Raw genomic sequence first — 19,315 nt, forward strand, 5'->3', positions numbered from 1 at the left:
ATTGGGGAACAAATAGTAGTCCGAGGGAGCCAAGTCTGGAGAATAGGGGGGATGTGAAACGAGTTGGAACCCTATTTCCATTAATTTTGCGACCACAACTGCTGAGGTGTGAGCTAGTGCGTTGTCGTGATGGAAAAGGACTTTTTTGTGGGCCAATCGTGGGCGTTTTTCTTGCAGCTCGGTTTTCAAACGGTCCAATAACGATGAATAATATGCACCTGTAATAGTTTTACCCTTTTCCAGATAGTCGATGAGGATTATTTCTTGCGAATCCCAAAAGACAGTCGCCATAATCTTTCCGGCCGAAGGAACGGTCTTCGCCTTTTTTGGCGCAGATTCCCCCTTGGTAAACCATTGTTTAGATTGTTCTTTGGTCTCAGGAGTGTAGTGATGTATCCATGTTTCATCCACAGTGACGAAACCACGCTTAAAGTCCTGCGGATTCTTCTGGAACAGCTGCAAACCGTCCTTGCAACACTTCACACGATTTCGTTTTTGGTCAAGCGTGAGCAATCGCGGCACCCATCTTGCGGATAGCTTTGTCATGTCCAAATGTTGATGCAAAATATTATATACCCGTTCATTCATGCACTAGCAATCTCACGCGCCTTCACTCTTCTGTCATCCATCACCATATCATGGATTTTATCAATGATTTCTGGAGTAGTAACCTCAACTGGACGTCCAGAACGTTCAGCGTCACTTGTGCCCATATGGCCACTCCGAAAATTTTGAAACCACTTATAAACTGTTCTAATCGAAGGTGCAGAGTCACCATAATGTTTATCAAGCTTCTGTTTAGTCTCCTGAGGCGTTTTGCCTTTCATAAAGTAGTGTTTAATCAACACACGAAATTCTTTTTCGTCCATTTTTTGAAAATCACTCGACTTCCTCGATTCAAACGAATGCCAAACACTAAGAAATAGACCGATGTGGCTGAAACTTGGTGTGTGTTCTTCCAAGAGATGCTACTAACTAAACATAACCTCGATACGCGCCAGTAGTGCTATCTCTCTGACTTTGCACGGACTTTTCAAACGACCCTCGTAGAGGATCCTTTTGGTCTCACAGAGGTTTATTTAAAAAATCTACACCAATAAATGCCCAATATCCATAACCTTCGAAAATTGAGCGCGTTGGGAGCGAAGAAATCAAACATGTCATAACGCGCTGCTCTACTCTCACTTGGTAGCGTTCCTCTATCTTCGCTTTGCTCCCCACTATGCGCGGTCCCTTATGTTTCGCTCTTAGCTATCATCACCGCTTTGCTCGCCACTCCACTACGTTTCCAGCCTAAAACTCCTTCTTTGGAAGTCTCCAGTGGTATATAGACAATCGCAGAGCTAATTTGCGTGGGCCTATAGTCGCTTTCTAGGACGAAAGGCTTAAATTAGTAGGAAATAGTTCTTAATTTTTTTAAATTGGTCAGCTTCTCTTAAATTATGTAAAGGAAAAGGAAATACGTTCAAGCCATAGTGAATTTAACTATGTTACCACTTTTTATGCAAACAGTGATTTATGCAGAGTTCTTTTTTTTAAAAAATAATTATAATAATTTAATAAATTATTTAAATTAAGACTTTATCTTGCGGCAGAAATTAGGATTTTATCTGTTTTTGTATTTGAATAAAGTTATGTAAAATGTGTTTTAAAGAAATTTGAGATTCATAATTAAATATAAATTTATAAACATTTGCTGTAAGTTATCTCGACCAGCTCGTTGTCTCTTGTGGGCAAATTAAAATATATCATTGATTATAAATTTTATTTTTTTTGTTAAGGAAGAAAAATTTTTAGCACAGATTTTGCAAACTTTTGAATCCAAAAAGTAATTTGAGTAGCTTTGTGTACTCGTAAAGATTGGCCTAAACAAGAGCTAAAGGATAAGGGATGATGTCGACAGGATGGTTGTAGCCCCTATGTTTGTGTAGAGGGATGAAGAGGCGGACCAGCGGCTATCCCCACTTACTAAGCCTTCCCCTACCCCTTCTTGTATGTCGGCTGAATTCGGTAGGGCGGCTTCAGTCGCGAGCCGGCCCCGTACACGGATAGGTGTTATGTCGCTATACTTTGAAATTTTAAAAGAATACGTAAATTTTAAGCACCCGAGATATTTTATTTCCATTTAATTATTTAACTAAAAATGATAAATATTATTGACTACTAAATGTTTCAAACACTTAGAATATTTTTAATTTCTGTGAACTTTTAACATAATAATTATTTAATTAATCGTAAAAAAAACTCAAAAAAAATGTGTAACGCACGAAATTTAAATATATCAAAAATTAAAGAGGGAAAAGTTTAAATTCTTAGTGAATTTAGGTAGAGAAAGTAAGGAATATAGTTAAAAAATTGACGAACAAATCTGGACGAGTTTTGATAAGATTAATTTTGATAAGATGATTGGGACGACGGACAGCACGAGGGCTGTACTATTTCTATCCTTGTTAATTCTACAAAATTCACTAGGTAAGATTACATTTTTTTTTACCTAAAAATACCTAAATAGTTAAAGAAAAATTTATTGTTCAAGAACATACAGATTTGTTAAATTAAGGCTATATTTATTTAATATTAATTTTTGTCAAAATACATAAATTCTTTTTAACTTTAAGAGGTGTCCCTTTAAAGTAGTCGTTAAGTATCTTAATTTAAAACAAAGTACTGATACGTTTTTCTGCTCAAATGTAGTTTAATTAAGATAAGAAATCTTAACTGTCATTTCATCTAATAATTCTAATTAATTTTTTAACCAAAAAAAAAGAAAAATCACAAAATAAGACTAGATAAAACCGTTTTCGTGCTATGGTTAAGGTAAATAACCCAAATTCTAGGAATGACTAGTGGCTATCATGCTGACAAAATGGGGCGTGCCGTGATATGTCAGTTATACAATCTGACATTGTTTTCTTTTGTTTCTTTTTTATTTTCTGGGTATCATGAAAGAAAACTATCTGTTATCCTCGGAAAAACTGTTTTTTATTTACTTTTCTATCTAAACTATAAAAAGAATTAGTTTTTATATTATATTATTTAAAACTATGTAGTTTTACTGTGAACAGTCTTTTTTTACGGTTTTCCTGATACGGTGTTAGTTTTACCGCAGTTGTTTTATTTTCTGCAACTTAAAATAACTCCTAGCTCCGTCGTATCTACTTTGAAGTTCTTGACCCTCAAGGAGCCGTTGCATTTAGAGTTATAAGACCGAGCGCTTTGTGAACTCCAGGGTTCACTACATGGAATTATTTGTTATTAAATTTATATTGTACTATCTACATCATATCCTTCATTTTATGTAACCAGTGTATTATGTATTCAAGTATTTTTATGCGTTACAAGTTTACTGTTTAAAAGCTTGAGAACGACAACATATTCCTTCAAATATTTTTATTTATCTAACCGAACATCAAAAAATTTCAAAAAGATTCAGTCACAATTGTTCCCGTCATCTGAAAATTCTGCAATATCTACGTCTATTTCTTTTAAATCATTCGGCACAAGTAAGCCGAGCTTCCAGCAACCCTGCAACATACTTCCTGGATGAGCTCAGCGGGCAGTGTCAACAGAACCAAAAAGTGGTTTTAGCGTCTGTCCAGGAACTGGAGATGTTGTAGGATCTCTGATATACCTCTCACAAGTGGTTTAAGGAGACACGTTTACAATATGAGTTTCGACGTCCATTCTTTGTGATTGGGAAAGGTGACCTACTTCAGATAGATGGTTTAGGACAGGGGACCCCAAACTTTTTACACAGGGAGCCAGTTCACTGTCCCTCAGAACGTTGGAGGGCCAGAATATAAAATAAAACTATTTTAATTAAAAAAAAAAAAACGGGAACAAATAAAAAATATTTAAAATAAAGAACAAGTAAATTTAAATCACCAAACTGCCCAGTATTTCTGTGGGAATTGTGGACCTGCTTTTGGCTAATGAGATGGTCAATGTCCGGTTTAGTTATAGTGTTTTGCCTTTCTTCCTATTTCTGCTGTTATTTTACTCTGTTTTCGGTGCCGTGACGCGTGCATCCCGCGTCATCGGAAGTAGTACTGTAAATGAGCGACGCACATATAGTGCTCCTCTCACTGACCACCAATGAAAGAGATGGCCCTTCCGTAAGTGCGGCTAGGGCCGGATAAATGTTCTCAGGGGGCCGCATGTGGCCCGCGGGCCGTAGTTTGGGGACCCCTGGTTTAGGATGTGAGCAAGTTAGTTTTACGATCTTTAGTTGGCAAGGGCTGGAGCTGTTTTCGCTTAAAGTCGTCACTAGAGTTGTTCAGGATCTTGTGTATCGCAGGTAGCTCAGGTTTTCTCCAAGATCAGGTCTTTGCTGTATGGACCCAGACAGGGCTACGAATTGTCAGCCAAAGGAGATTTTTATCGGAACTAATGAATAAAAATAAAGATAATTTTAAGTAGGTCCTTCTTGTAGGGAAGGAGCAGAAAGAAATAAAACTCCTAAAAAGGAAGGGTAATGAATTTCCTGCACGTATTAAAGGGCTATAATAGGGCCTATGCTCAGTAATGTTACACTGAACGGTGCTCCAGAACTAGGTGGCGCGTCTCCTTGAAGCAGGAGTTGGCTCCGCCAAATGATTTATCGTCGCCATCCGTGCCTCTTTTATGAAATTCTTCAACCCTTTTTATAGAGCTTCTACTACCACCACCACTATTAAACTGAAGAAGAGAATATGGGTGTTCTTTTTTCCCTTCAGCTCCTCCTAGTGCCAGTTTCCTCTTCTACATCTTCAACCGGAAGAAGTGATTCCCGATTTCTTCCTTTTTTTTTTTTTTGTTCACTCCCAGCCCTATGTTGTTATAGAGAAGAAGTTGAAGATGAGGGTAGAGAGGTAAAGTATTGTATTCAAGGTGACCTAGAGGAATGGGAACAATTTCTTATAGAAATATTGCCATCCGCTTACCCCAGCCTAGTGGAAGAGACTAGGTAGACTGAATGGGGATCCCCAACTGTCGGAAGAGTTTTGATAACGAGCTAAATAACGGAAAACGCTTTAAAAAAAAAAAAAGAGAGAACTTTCTCATCATTCTTGCAAATTGTTACTCAGTAAAAAATCTTCGATAAAATTTAATATATTTCTTCTAAAACTAAATAACCGACGAATTCTCTTAGTAGATAGAGAGAAGAATCGCAGAGCTTAGTAGTATTGCGTTACTGGGTTACACTCGTCAATTGCCAGTAACCTAACAGTCTTACCATAATCAATTCTAAGGTCTGCAGCTGTGCAAGTTATGTCCAATTTTTCGGGGACTTGCCATTTCTAGATAGACAAATTAGGGATCTGTGAGCATAGATGATAGCAGAGATGATAGGAGTGATGCATCGGCGCTTAAAGAAAAACATAATACATTCGAATGTGAGCGTGCACAACGAAGCTGCGACTAGTGACTCATACGCGCTGCTATAAACGAGCATAGATGATAGAATTAAATATTTCATTTTTCTGCTAGTTGAACTCCAGTATCGGAGCTTCAAATTTGACTGCTGTTCAAAATACCTCTGTTTTTCAAGACATTTGGTGAAAACCGGCATTATTATTTGTTATTATTTTATTATTTACTTTTAAACAATATTTTGTTTTTTAAATCGTGCTTACATTTATTTTTATGTGTATCTATTTGTTTTTTCTCCATAAAACCATTACTTACCTAAGGGTAATCAGTAATTTTTTTCTATGGTTATACGATTTCCATGACAATTTTTCCAATGTTTTCTTAATTTTTACCTCATTTTTTCTAAAATATAGTCGAATGTGGTTGGACCCATCCTCACATATTCAAAAAAACGATCCGGATAATTTCTAAGTTCCTTATATAAATAGTGAAATTCACCCAAAGAACCTCGTTTTTTTAATTTATGGGATGTACATGATATTTTCTAAAGCGTTTTTTCTTTAAAATATAACATTTTGTTGCTGCTGAACATAAAAACTCTTCTTCACTACTCGGACATGTTGCAAGTATCACAACTCCGTTGTGCCCACTAATCAGCGATTATATTTTACTCTATCAGTTATCATCTCTGCTATCGTCTATACTCACAGTTCCGTTGTCTAAAACCAGATTGGTGCCTATATTTTTCTTGACAACAAAATTATGACGGGTAATCTTGATGATAGTTCGTTAGAGTTTATTTTATTTACTTATTTTTGTGTGATATGATGACGTAGTTTGCGCCTCAATCTCAGTAACTACTATAACTTGGAAGGAAGTCTTTACATTTTCCTCCTATAACAATCTTTTTCCTAAAAGAATTTTCTAGCCAAAAAAGGCATTGGAACAAGTGGTTTTTTTTTGTAGTTGCGTTGTGACCGCCTTGGATTCATTAACGAACTCTCAAATTCTGTTAACAGAAAATCAACTTAAGTTTTCTAAATTTTCTTGTAAAGTACAAGGTCAAAACATGAATGAAACGCCAAATAAAATTACTAATAAATTACGAGTGTATTCAATTTTTTAAAATTGTAATTTCAAAGTTACGCCTATTTTTACAGACGGGCTTTACGCCCAACTAATAAATTAGGTGTCGTTGGACGGAGGCGATTAGCGAACATACTTTACTACAAAAGTTCTCATATCAAACATTTAAATAAAATTCAAGCCCTAGTCCGGGAATCGAACCCATTAGTCAATAATATATATTTAGCTTTGCAGGGACTCGCCTATAACCACTCCGCTATCGTGGCGCCTTATATTAGAAGTACATATATAGAAGGCTTATTACTTGACGTGTAATTGGTTAATTTTATTCACATTTTTCTCTATTACAAAAACAAATTAGCATAAAACTAATTTTCACTGTAATGTATAAAAAAACTAACAATTTTCGATAAGTTGCTGGTTCAGTAGTTAGCTCATACGCCTAATTTAAATTTGAAGGTTTATAATAGTCTCGAAACCCTACTTTAATATCATTTGTCCGTCCAAATTTAAGGAAATTCGGGAACTGTTTATGAAATACGTTAATTTTTCCAATATTCAGCTAAAATTGTCTCAACCCGGTTACCTAAATATTAAATTTGAATTTACCATTAAATATGTATCTTTTTTAATGTAATAATAAATAGATTGTATTCAAATGACAATCATACAGCATTTATTGATTATATAATTTATACAATTCACTGGACCCCCAAATTTTTATTCTAAATGTTTGTTGCCCTTAAGATTAGATTAATGAGTGGCCACCTTGATATAGCCACCACGATGGTTCTAGAAAGCCGTGTCGGTCCTTAGCTTGATGGAAGAGACAGTATCCTCCACTGCTTGATTGATGGTTGTTAGAATCTTCCTGCTCTTATCACTTCATTGTAGCCGACAGGCTAACGGCCACATCAATCCTCAACCAAACTTAAAATGAAAGTTTCGAATCTAACTTAACCAAAGCGTTACTCTCTCAAACATTTTAAAATCATTATTTCGCAAAAAAAAAGTTTTACTCGTAGTGTTGTAAAAAGTAAACTGTGTGCAGGTTTACTTATTCCAAATTATATAAAATAACTAAAATCAATATGGCTGCCTAAGAGGAAATTCCAAAATGGGCCTAAAACTGAGTGTAATTTTTATTAATTCATTTTATTATTTCATTCCATTATTGTACCGATTTTTTAATAATCAAAGCGTTAGGATGACTATATCGCTAGAGTGCAGCAATGCAATTGTTGACCGCCTTAATTAAATTTTAATAATAATCTAGTATATTATAATAATAATAATAATAAAATTCGTCCACTCTGAGTTTATTTGTGAATAAACAATGGAATAAAAATTAATTATCAACATAAGGCACGAGGTAATTAATTCGGTATCTCTTATTCGGTATTAATTAATGTGTGCCCAAAGAGTTTTTTGGGTTAAGAATTAAGATCCACGAGGACATGTTTGGAGATATTAATGTTGAACAAAATTACCTAAATATATTTATTGTATTCATTAAACAAAATTCTTTAAACGATTTGTCCAAAAAAATACATTTTTTTGTTTGAATTGGTCTTTTATTTTCACTATTTCGCGATATTTCCGCCAAACTGGGTCACCCTCTGTTTTTTAATTATGCTGTCCAAACACCGAGCAATTTGTAAAAATAAAAATCACTTTTCCAGATTCTGGATACCTTAAAATGGATTACGCCTGGTTAAAATTCAAAATGGAAGATCTGAGCACGATCTTACTAGTATTAATAAAATTAATAAATTTATGTCGTGCGAGGCGTTTAAATATTTAAGATCTTTGGCCATAGAAAAAAAATGAAATATTTGTGGGCATAAAATTGCGGCAGGAAACTGGTGCCTGTTCGCTTTAAAGAAAGTACTATGTTTCAGAACCCTTTCTAGAAAAACGAAGCTGAAAGAAAAGCTAAGACCCTGACAAGACCGAATGCTGGGTCTTAAGAGTATGGAAAAGAAAAATATTAAGATAGATTGTTCTGTAAACGAGGGAGAAGAATGGAAAATCCGCATCAACTTAGAAATAAAAACTCTTTATGAAGAAGCAGACATCGTTGAGTGCATTTAAAAATAGGAAGATTAAGTTGGTTAGGATTTGTGGAGAGGATGGTAGAGAACAAAATCGCTAAACGCATTTTATATGGAAGGCCCGGGAGGCGTCAGAAGAAGAGGCAGGCCAAGACTGAGATGGCTTGATGACGTCGAAGAGGATTTAAGGAAAATGGGTGTGCGAAGGTAGCGATTAAAGGCTCTTGATTGAGGAGGCCTTGGTCCTTTCAGGACTGTAGCGCCGAGGAAGAAGACGAAGATAAATAAAAAGAACGCCGAAAGATGGTCGCATATAATTTTTATAAATTCTACTGTACCCAAAATTTGTAAGGCCCAAAAATAATTAAACAGTAGAGTGATAAGTTAATGAAATAATAATAAAGAAAGATAATTATTTCATTATTAATTTTGGGGAGCATCGACTTAGTAGACGTTACCTTCCCCCAATCATTGTTTACATAATGCTTGACGTATTAGGGGTGATACTTGATATCCTTCTATGTCAAAACCTTGTCAAACAAGATTTGAGAAGACATCAGTTTTATAGTAAGTTGTTAATGTGTAAGCGTTACTGAAAATTATCAGGCAAATTTCAGGTTATTATGTTTTTTTAATTTATTTTGTTATTTACAATCTGTATAATACACTATACAATAAGTAAATAGGGAGATTGAAGTATTGAGGAAAGAACCTGCCCAGCGGTAGCACTTTCTATAGGTTTTAGGCCTTCAGAGCCACTGGCGATTCAGTAAGCAAGGAGGATTGCCAGGAATGTCAGAGGAGGCGAGAGACTGTACTAGAGGATTAGAGCTAGTCGAGAGAGCAGTACGGAATTTTTGATATTTAGTCTTGGCGAGTTGGTCAATGAAGGGGATGTTGAGGTCGCTGTGAAGTGTGAGGTTAGGCACGTAGAAAGGAGCATGAGCTATCTGCCGGAGGAGTTTTGACGGAAATGTCTTGTACTGTCCGTATGTTTGTAGGTTTGGCTGAACCCCACAGCTCTAGTCCGTAAGTCCACACAGGTTTGAGGATAGTACTGTATATTAAGCGTTTGAGTTCAATGGGTAATTTGGAGCGTCGTCCAAGTAGTCTGAAAAGTAGTTTCGCACGTTTTGTCATTGCTTGTCTTTTGAGTATAGTGTGTGGGTTCCGCGTGAGTCGTTTGTCTATGTAGAGCCCAAGGTAGCGCACCAGATCTGTATAAGGAAGAGGATTGCTGTTGAAGAGGACAGGTTATTTAATTCTAGAAACATAATCCGATGATGGACATTGTGATAAATGTAATGCTGAACTGTACGACCTCGTGCAGTTTTTTATTTACAGTCGCACATGAAATTACAAAAATATATATATTAGTATTAGCTGTTGTCCTAAATGTGAGAAACGTAGAAAATAAGCTGACATTTAAACAAACTCGCTAATTAAACTTCGTGTACAGATATTAGCATTACAAAGAATCCGTCACGATTGTGGTAAACATGTAGCAAGTTAAAAGTAATAAAATGCAAATTAGAAAGAAAGTTTTACAACTGTAAGCGTGCTAACATTTTGAGTGTTTATTAGTTTACCAAATGAATAATGAATATATAAATAAATTATTTAAAATATAAATAAATAAAAAGTGAAATAAAAATTGTCAAAAAAAGAAAAGACTTCAGGTATTCAAAAATGGAAAGTTTAACAAAGAAAATGAATTTATTTTTTTTACAACTCTCTGAGTGTGGCCTTAACTTTGCGAGTGGTAGATTGTTGCGTAAAGTGGTTTTTGTTAATATCAAGGCCTACCTGAAGATTAAGTGATTAACGCTGTGTAAGGTGGCAGCACTGGTAATGATGAAAATGAAGAGCATAGTTCAGGTGTAGAAGTCAAGTTTGGTGGTGTGTATGTGTTGGTGTTATTGTGAAAGGAAGTTATGGGTGTAGCTCAAAGACTTGCGAGTTTGCTCCGTCCCACAGATCTTTGTTCTCCATATTAACTGTTTTTTTTCACTACTTAATTACTATAATTTTTAATTAATATACTAGTAATAAAAGTTATAATCTAATAAACTACATAAATACTTCAACTTTAATTTAAATTAATACAATAATTAAAATTTCTAATGAGTATTTTTGGTGCTGATTAGGTGGAGGTGGGTGTTGGTCTAGTGGTCAACAGCGTGGCTTTATGATTGGAAGATCACCAGTTCGAATCCCGTGTATGGCTACTTTTTATTTGTTAGAAAAAATTGTTTATAGTAAAGTATGGAGCTTCCGCCTCCATCCACGACACCTAATTGGTAGTTGAACGTTAAGCTCTGCCTTAAAAAAAAATTGGTGATTACTTTACTGTTGATTAGGTTGGTGTTGAATGTTTGGCATCTGAGATTAAGATTTAACCCTGCTTTTTACACTCAGCAACCAAAAGTGGATCATTGTCTCGACTTTTTGTTGTTCTAGTTGGTCTCTACTTCAACATAAAATCCAAATTAGTTCCTATTACTCGGAACCCCCAAAGCTAATATGTATTGTGGTACTGGGTTCGATTCCCGGTCTTTAGGCCTTGGATTTTATTTAATGGTTAATAAAAGAAATTTGCAGTAAAGTATGTTTGCTAGTCGTCTCCGTCCACGACACCTAATTGGTAGTTGGACGTGAAGCCCCGCCTGAAAAAATAGGCGATTACTTTACTTACTCGGAACCCCCACACTAGACTTACTCGTAAAAGAACAGAACTAAACAGACGCTATCAACTACTTAAAAGGCTCTTAGACGATAGACCAAAAATTTCTCTGGACAACAAAAGACTGATTTATACTTCTATTTTGAAACCCATCTGGGCGTATGGAATAGAGCTGCGGGGTTCCAACCAAACGCTCCAATCTCCAAAGAATTCAATCTCTTCAATCTAAAAAACAAGGTCTCCAACCTTGATTATTCACACTGATCTTAACATTCCTTTTGTCACACAAGTTGCTAAAACACGATACAGAAAACTCCACTTCAGCCTGCAATCTCATATAAAACCTCTAGCTCAAAATCTTTCTTCTAGAACTTTTCCTGACAACCCGACAAGACGTCTTAAAAGACAGTGGCCTCGTGATCTCCTCTCAAGTGAAGAGAGTGGACTAACAGTCTAATGTTTTGGAGTGTTACCACTGGGTAACTTCTCCACTCATTTACTTCTACTGTTCACTGTTATCATTGTTACTTATAGCGCTAACGCGTTGATTGTAGCACAATAAATGCAAAAAAAAAAAAAAGTTCCTATTATACTGTTAGCTTCACGTACTAAAGATCCAAACGCCTTAAATCACAAAGTAAACATTTTAAAGCAATCAAAAAGGCTGTAAGAGATTTGTTTCCTTCTTCTGCTGTCAAAATCTACACCATGGCTCTAAAATTAACAAGTCTGAACCTTGCGAAATGATTTCTGGAGCCTACAGAGTTCAGTAAAACTTCCTCGTCCTGGCCAAGATTGGCGGGACTTCTAGAAGAAGTGCTTTTTGAGCATAAAGTAACTTTTTCTCCAGCCCAAGATTTAGAGTAGAGCCTAGCTCAAAAATCTGATTTCTGCTACCAATTTTTGACAGTAGTTACTACTTCGTTCAAAATCAAATTCTAGCGTTAGAAAAATAATAGAACATTTATTTTCGGATTCACTGTTTTAAAAAATGGCAATAAACTTTGGTCACACCCAAAGTATGCCAGGAGAGTGAGAAATTATAACTCTAAATGTCCTGAATAATTGGCAGCCATATTTATTTATTTCTGTTAATTAAATATATTAAATCACGAGGATCTTTCTCATTTGTTAAGAATAATTATTTTGTTTTTTATTATTACTTTTTAAGAAAAATAATATTTTAAATCTCAAGCGATGCCTATATAATTATTTTATTAACAAATATCGATGGCAGATAATTTAAGTCAAATATTCTTCAAAAATTATTTAAGGCAGAAAATAAAATACCTAGAAAATGGGCAGTAATACTTTCAAAGTTAATTCTATTGTACAAAAAATGGATAAATTTAATACAAAATGTCAATACTACGGATATTATTTTATAGTATAAATAGCAGTCTAAATTATAGATGGGGCACTAAATTACTTGAAAAAGCTCACGTGCCCTAGAGTCATTTAGTGTTTTAAGTACCTAGTATTACAGAAGCTTTCTTTAATTTTTTTTTCCCCATGACATTTTATTCTAAAAGAAAAAAATAAAATAATGTAAATAAAAATATAAATTTGGTTCTACAGTACAAAAGTTTGTTTTATAATTCGGTCAATTTACAGCACACATCATATAAATACGCATTTAATAGTCCTCCTTATCTTTAGCGCTTAGAGATTAGGATGGTTTTTTTTATAGCTGTAGAACAGGTTAACAAGATGTTTGTACAATATATGTGTAGGAGCGAACTGGGCTGGCTCAGGGGATAATAGATAATAGGCATTGTTTAGATATTTCTTAGTGGAGCATTGTCGGGATGATTCTTCTTTTATCTGTATTTACCTACTTTCTTTTACCGCTGTAATTTTAGTTATTAAGAATATTTATCATCTCTTTTTTAAACCCAAAGTAAAGATTAGTTGGAAAAGTTTTCAGTTTTTAAATTTTTGGTGGGTATCTTGAGGATTTCAATAAACGATAGAGTTGTGAGTTCTTCACACCATATTTGTACATTCTCCTTAACAAAAACTTAATTTCCGGGTCTGATGGTGGATTTGAAGGTTGTCCCTTAAGATATTAATGAGCATTAATGTGAAACTCAAATTATAATAATTTCTCTTATTTGATATAACATCGCTTCTCTCCAATTGCTCTACACTTCCAGAGCATTATGGGCTTTTTCAATGCCACTTTTTCAAATCTATTTGAGCAACTCAACTTTGATCCGCTGTCCCTTACGAATGCTAGCCCTTATAATATTCTGTAAAACAATAAAAACTTTTGTTGTAGTATTTGAGAAGGCCTGCAAATCGTATCCGGACACCTAACTGTTCCATTATTTGTTCCAATTTAAAGAATTTCTAATTAATTTACTTAGAACTTAAAATATTTTGTTTTGACTATACGAGGGTCGTTTGAAAAATCCGTGCAAAAATAAAAACTACTTAATTTTTGGGGGTAAACCTTTTTTATTTTTCAACATAGTCTCCTTTTAGGCTTATACACTCCGTCCAACGCTGCTCTAGTTTGTTGATCCCTTCCGAATAATAGGATCTGTCCAAGTCTGAAAAATAGCCATTCGTTTCTGCAATTACCTCCTCGTTTGAATAAAATCTTTTTCCCGCCAGCCATTTCTTCATATTGGGGAACAAATAGTAGTCCGAGGGAGCCAAGTCTGGAGAATAGGGGGGATGTGAAACGAGTTGGAACCCTATTTCCATTAATTTTGCGACCACAACTGCTGAGGTGTGAGCTAGTGCGTTGTCGTGATGGAAAAGGACTTTTTTGTGGGCCAATCGTGGGCGTTTTTCTTGCAGCTCGGTTTTCAAACGGTCCAATAACGATGAATAATATGCACCTGTAATAGTTTTACCCTTTTCCAGATAGTCGATGAGGATTATTCCTTGCGAATCCCAAAAGACAGTCGCCATAATCTTTCCGGCCGAAGGAACGGTCTTCGCCTTTTTTGGCGCAGATTCCCCTTTGGTAACCCATTGTTTAGATTGTTCTTTGGTCTCAGGAGTGTAGTGATGTATCCATGTTTCATCCACAGTGACGAAACGACGCATAAAGTCCTGCGGATTCTTCTGGAACAGCTGCAAACCGTCCTTGCAACACTTCACACGATTTCGTTTTTGGTCAAGCGTGAGCAATCGCGGCACCCATCTTGCGGATAGCTTTGTCATGTCCAAATGTTGATGCAAAATATTATATACCCGTTCATTCGAGATGCCCACAGCACTAGCAATCTCACGCACCTTCACTCTTCTGTCATCCATCACCATATCATGGATTTTATCAATGATTTCTGGAGTAGTAACCTCAACAGGGCGTCCAGAACGTTCAGCGTCACTTGTGCCCATATGGCCACTCCGAAAATTTTGAAACCACTTATAAACTGTTCTAATCGAAGGTGCAGAGTCACTATAATGTTTATCAAGCTTCTCTTTAGTCTCCTGAGGCGTTTTGCCTTTCATAAAGTAGTGTTTAATCAACACACGAAATTCTTTTTCGTCCATTTTTTGAAAATCACTCGACTTCCTCGATTCAAACGAATGCCAAACACAAAGAAATAGACCGATCTGGCTGAAACTTGGTGTGTGTTCTTCCAAGAGATGCTACTAACTAAACATAACCTCGATACGCGCCAGTAGTGCTATCTCTCTGACTTTGCACGGACTTTTCAAACGACCCTCGTAATTGATTTAAATTAATTCGCTTCAAATCCTTTTCTCTACCTTAGAAGCTTCTTACACCTCACTATCCAATGATGGACAGTGTTGACAGTGGCGAGAAAACTTGTCCGGAGGCCGGCAGTTTGCTTAAAAAGTAAAGTACTTAAAAAGTTCCGAGCGCCAATAACTTCAATTGTTGACGTGCGTTAAATTATAAGATCAGTGAATAAACACTGCACTTGTGACAGACAATATTTGGCTATTAAAAGACTATCTGGAGAGAGGAAATACTCTGGAAAAAGACTCTGGGTACCTAAAAACAAAAACAAATCATTGAAATAGAAAACTTTATGTTTATGGCAGTACTTTTCATTTCAAATGAAATGTTTTAGAAAAAAAGAGAAATTAGAAGCTAATCTCTATTCCAAAAAATTAATCCCCTTGTAAAAAGTTTGGACGAAATGCTCTACAGAAATCTATGGTTCGTTCCAAAGAAAAAAGAGAAAAATTGTACTTTTAATTTATAAAACAAAAAAGTGATACAAAAAAAAAGTATTTTAGTAGAGCAGAGGAGGTGTACTGTGTATCAAACATTGATCTCGATTCCATCCAGCGGGATTGATTCCAACCATGATTCTGGCATTAAATGGATTTAACCGGATTAAAGCTTTGATTAGTACACTCTACGGGCAGCTTTCCGATCAAATATAGTTCTAATTACTAAAGAGTTAAAATTGCATACAAAACTAATTAATTACTTTGTGAACTTAAATATATAAAAGGTCTTTTTAATACTTTAACGATACATTGATTATATATTTTGTATTACAGGCTTAATTTTATTTTATCATTAAAATGAATAGGCCATGCTTTAGTCCTTTTTGATGTTGCTTTTCTAATTTTCTTTACCGAAGATTATTTTGGTAGCCTAATTTAGTTATGAGCTTATTTTATTATGCATCTTGTTTATGCACTCCTGTTCCTAATCAGTTTGCGCGAAAGGTTTTCTTTGCGTAATTTAAAGCAAAATTCGTTTCTTCTAAACTTATAATCTGACTTAAATTGTTATTCACTTCCAACTTATTCCATCTCAAAGTTAACCGTGTGTTTAAAAGCATAATGAATTAGTTTTGGAACGGAAGTGCTACATTCGAGAGGTTCCCCGTTTTCTTAAACAAAATAAACCTTATTCTGGTCGAATCAACAAGTTTTAAAAATAACCAATTCTTGTTTGCAACATACTTATATTTATTCAGGCTGTGTGCAAAAGTGATTTTAGACAAGATCCTGGTATCCTGGAGAATCTATGGTTGAGTTGAGTTACAAAAACGCGCATAGCCACGCCCTGAAGAAGACAATATATTTGTCGAAACGGTGGCAAAAAAAGACGAGTTGTTATTTTTATTTGACCGATTCCTCGCCAATCTTGAATCCTTAGTTTAATTTTACGATACTCTGCTATAAAACTCCCTAGTAATAGTAATAATAGTTGAAGTAATAAAAATTATTTATGCGTAATACATTAAAAACAGGGAAAATCATACAAGAATCAGATAAATTCGGGAATCAAACCATGCATCTAATCTTTAGCATTCCTCGCAATTCTCCGGTTGCAACTCTCTAATACCATTGTCTTTGCCGACTGATGACACATTGATGTAAGCTATTACACTAACTTACACTTCTTCTATGGTTTTGTTAAATTACTATCGAGGGGTCGCCATACCAAAGGTATTTCTAAGAACACTAACTTGGTCAGCATTCAAGATTCCAGAAGCAGAAAATATTTGGATCAGTGTCATTGAGGAGAAAAGAAGTTTACAAAGGAAATTTTAAGATCGTTAGCGAGAGAAAGTTAAAAAAGGAGATGCATACGATGCATTATTCTTGATTGAAATGATTAATTGTAACGTTGGTTGAAGTCCCACTGTTCTAGTCAGTAACAGCAAACCGATTTGAGCTAAAGCTGTTATATATCTTCTTAACAAAAAAAAACTTAGTTTAAAAAGTCAAGTATAAAGGTTAATTAAACTACAAAAGGTACACAAATCAGCAAGTATCAAAATTTTATGTCATTTAAGTAATTTTACTGCATTGAATTTTCATTAATATTGTTTCAGAATTTATTAGATGTTACAGACCCTTCTACTGACCTTTTTACAACTACAAAATTTTTGTCCAGTAAATGTAGCTTATTATAAAGAGTATATTAGTCGTCTGTGTTCCAGTAGTAACAGCGAAGATTTTGTCTTGCAGTTTATTATGTGTTTTAAGTACAAATCTAGTGTGCGAGTTCTTCGTTTGTTGTTTTGTCAATCTACATCCCAAGGAAGCGAGACCAAGTTACCTGGAGAAAGAGGAATTTAGTTAAGTCTTACGGGAGATAAGTGGAACATAAACCAATTTAATCTTAATCTTTACATCCCTAACTTAATTCATAATTAGTATTCTATTCTCATTTAAATGGAATTTAAAAAACTAATTTAATTTTAAAAAAATCTCGCAACTTATTCTAATTAGAAGAGTCTTAAATCCAGTGTGCACCAACAATGATAATTAGCCACTTTCTGGAATTTATTAATTGATAATTTTCATTACGTTCAAGATGAATAATGAGAGATTTTATTTTTTATAAAGCTCAGTTTAATTAGAAAATGCCGCTAGAATTGGTGAGGGTAAAATTAGAATAAAAGAAGAAAATGAAACGTAATTAATAAAGTTCAAATGAAACTAAACTAATTTTCTGTTCATATCTTTCAGCACGCAACATTTCTAAACTGAAATCTAAATATAACGAGCGACAAAATTGATTAAAGCAATATATTTCCTTTACTAAACAGCACTTTTTATTATGAGCACTATATCAAACGTATTTGAAGCGTTTTTATTTTTGTTAGCTTAAAAAAAAGAAGCTTATTTTGCTTTAATTTTACTACGCTTAGTTTGTAATTAAAACATGAAATTATACGTCTCAATTAAGAGGATGAATTATCTGGTTTTTATTTTAATGGAGACTATTTTGAAACTGCATAATATTTGAAAATATGGTTAGGTTGGCAGTGGTGGATAATAACTTTGAATTTATGTCGTAGTCCGCGTTTATTGAATCCCTGATCGGTTTCAGGCTTTCAGCTATAATCAGTAGAGAATTAATCGGTTTGTGGTAGAGGTTATGATATCACTTAAGTTTCCTTTTCGAAACTCCAATCAGTTGTGAGTCAGCAAGTGTAATGCCAAGACAGAAACATAAATTAAGTCGAAATCTCTACAACAAACAGATTAATCCTCTTCTGATGATGAGATGAAAGAGTCCGAAACTAGTCAGGGATGAAAGTGTCGGAAACCAGTCAGGGATGAAAGTGTCCGAAACCAGTCAAGGATACCAAAAAACATGCGTGCTACGACGGATAAAAATCTAAGTATAATATTTTTGTTCGCTCGCAATGTTCCAGCTTAGTTCTAAGTAACTTCTTGTCTTAAATTTTTCAAATTGAATTTTCGTGAGTCATGTTGTTCTAATTCTTTAGCACTACAAGCAGCTTGCGTGAGTTATTCCTCTAAATTCAAATTAGTATCAAGCCTTGTCTAATAACGACTTTGATTGAGAGAAAATTTGTCAAACGAATTCCATCGAACGTGGTATTTAATTCGCTTTCCATCTTTAATTTGTGTTGCATTCTCCTGCAGTTTATTCGTATCAGGACTCCTGCATTTTTTTACTAAAACCATCCAGTTAATTTATGTGTGTCTGTATCGTTGAACTAAATTTTAGGAGCGAAAAATCAATAAACTTTTGGGCACATAGGTTATGGTATGGAAGCCATACATTACTGAACTGGCGAACATTCTATTTACCTTGCATTTTTATTTAAACTTTAAATAAAGCTATTGTTTGATTCACTCTTTGCACACGACTTTTTATATAAAGATCTATTTATACTTATCGCTAAATATCTGTAATAACATAAACAAATTTGTACGAGTATGTAAGTTTGTTTGCACAGGCCTCTAGAAATCGATGCAGAGTTTTGAACCCTTGTTCTAATTTACCATATTCCAATCTAATTCTGTTTTAAAATTCTGGGTTTGTATTTTATAGGTTAGAATCTGGATTGCTGCAGTAAGAAAAATTTGAGAGAACGCTGGCTTTCGTCGTGTGCTAGGTTATAAATTGTAATAGATGTTGTTCTTCATTCTAATTATGGCTAGATTATGCTGCAAATGATATACTTGAAACGATATACCTCCAGAATCAGTTAATTTGCCTGATTAAACCACTGGAATAAGAAATAGTAAATCTGGGTGGAATAATTATCATAAAAACGTTAATTGTATTGTTATAAAATGTGTTTAAACTACCTGAGCCTTCAATTTTGGTTCATTTAGAAAAGTGATTAGAGTAGTGGCTCGGCCGCCATGTTTTATAGAACAAGATTGCAATTAATCCGCTGTGTGAGAGAGAGAGACAGAGATA

The 19,315-nt window shown here is 34.7% G+C and overlaps 1 protein-coding gene across 1 annotated transcript in view; it reads left to right on the forward strand.

Annotated features, from left to right (window-relative positions):
- The first annotated feature begins 2,010 nt into the window (after positions 1–2,010).
- The window catches only part of LOC141454559 (roundabout homolog 1-like), a 573,443-nt gene continuing 556,138 nt past the window's right edge, over positions 2,011–19,315 (forward strand). The window contains exon 1 of the mRNA XM_074128930.1: positions 2,011–2,472. Coding sequence (XP_073985031.1) covers positions 2,403–2,472 — 70 coding nt within the window. The 5' untranslated portion in view covers positions 2,011–2,402. The remainder of the gene's footprint in view (positions 2,473–19,315) is intronic.

The sequence above is a fragment of the Rhodnius prolixus genome, unplaced genomic scaffold (genome assembly GCF_049639745.1).
Source record: "Rhodnius prolixus isolate KJV_2025 unplaced genomic scaffold, Rpr scaffold_9, whole genome shotgun sequence".
In the NCBI taxonomy this organism is placed as follows: Eukaryota; Metazoa; Arthropoda; class Insecta; order Hemiptera; family Reduviidae; genus Rhodnius; species Rhodnius prolixus.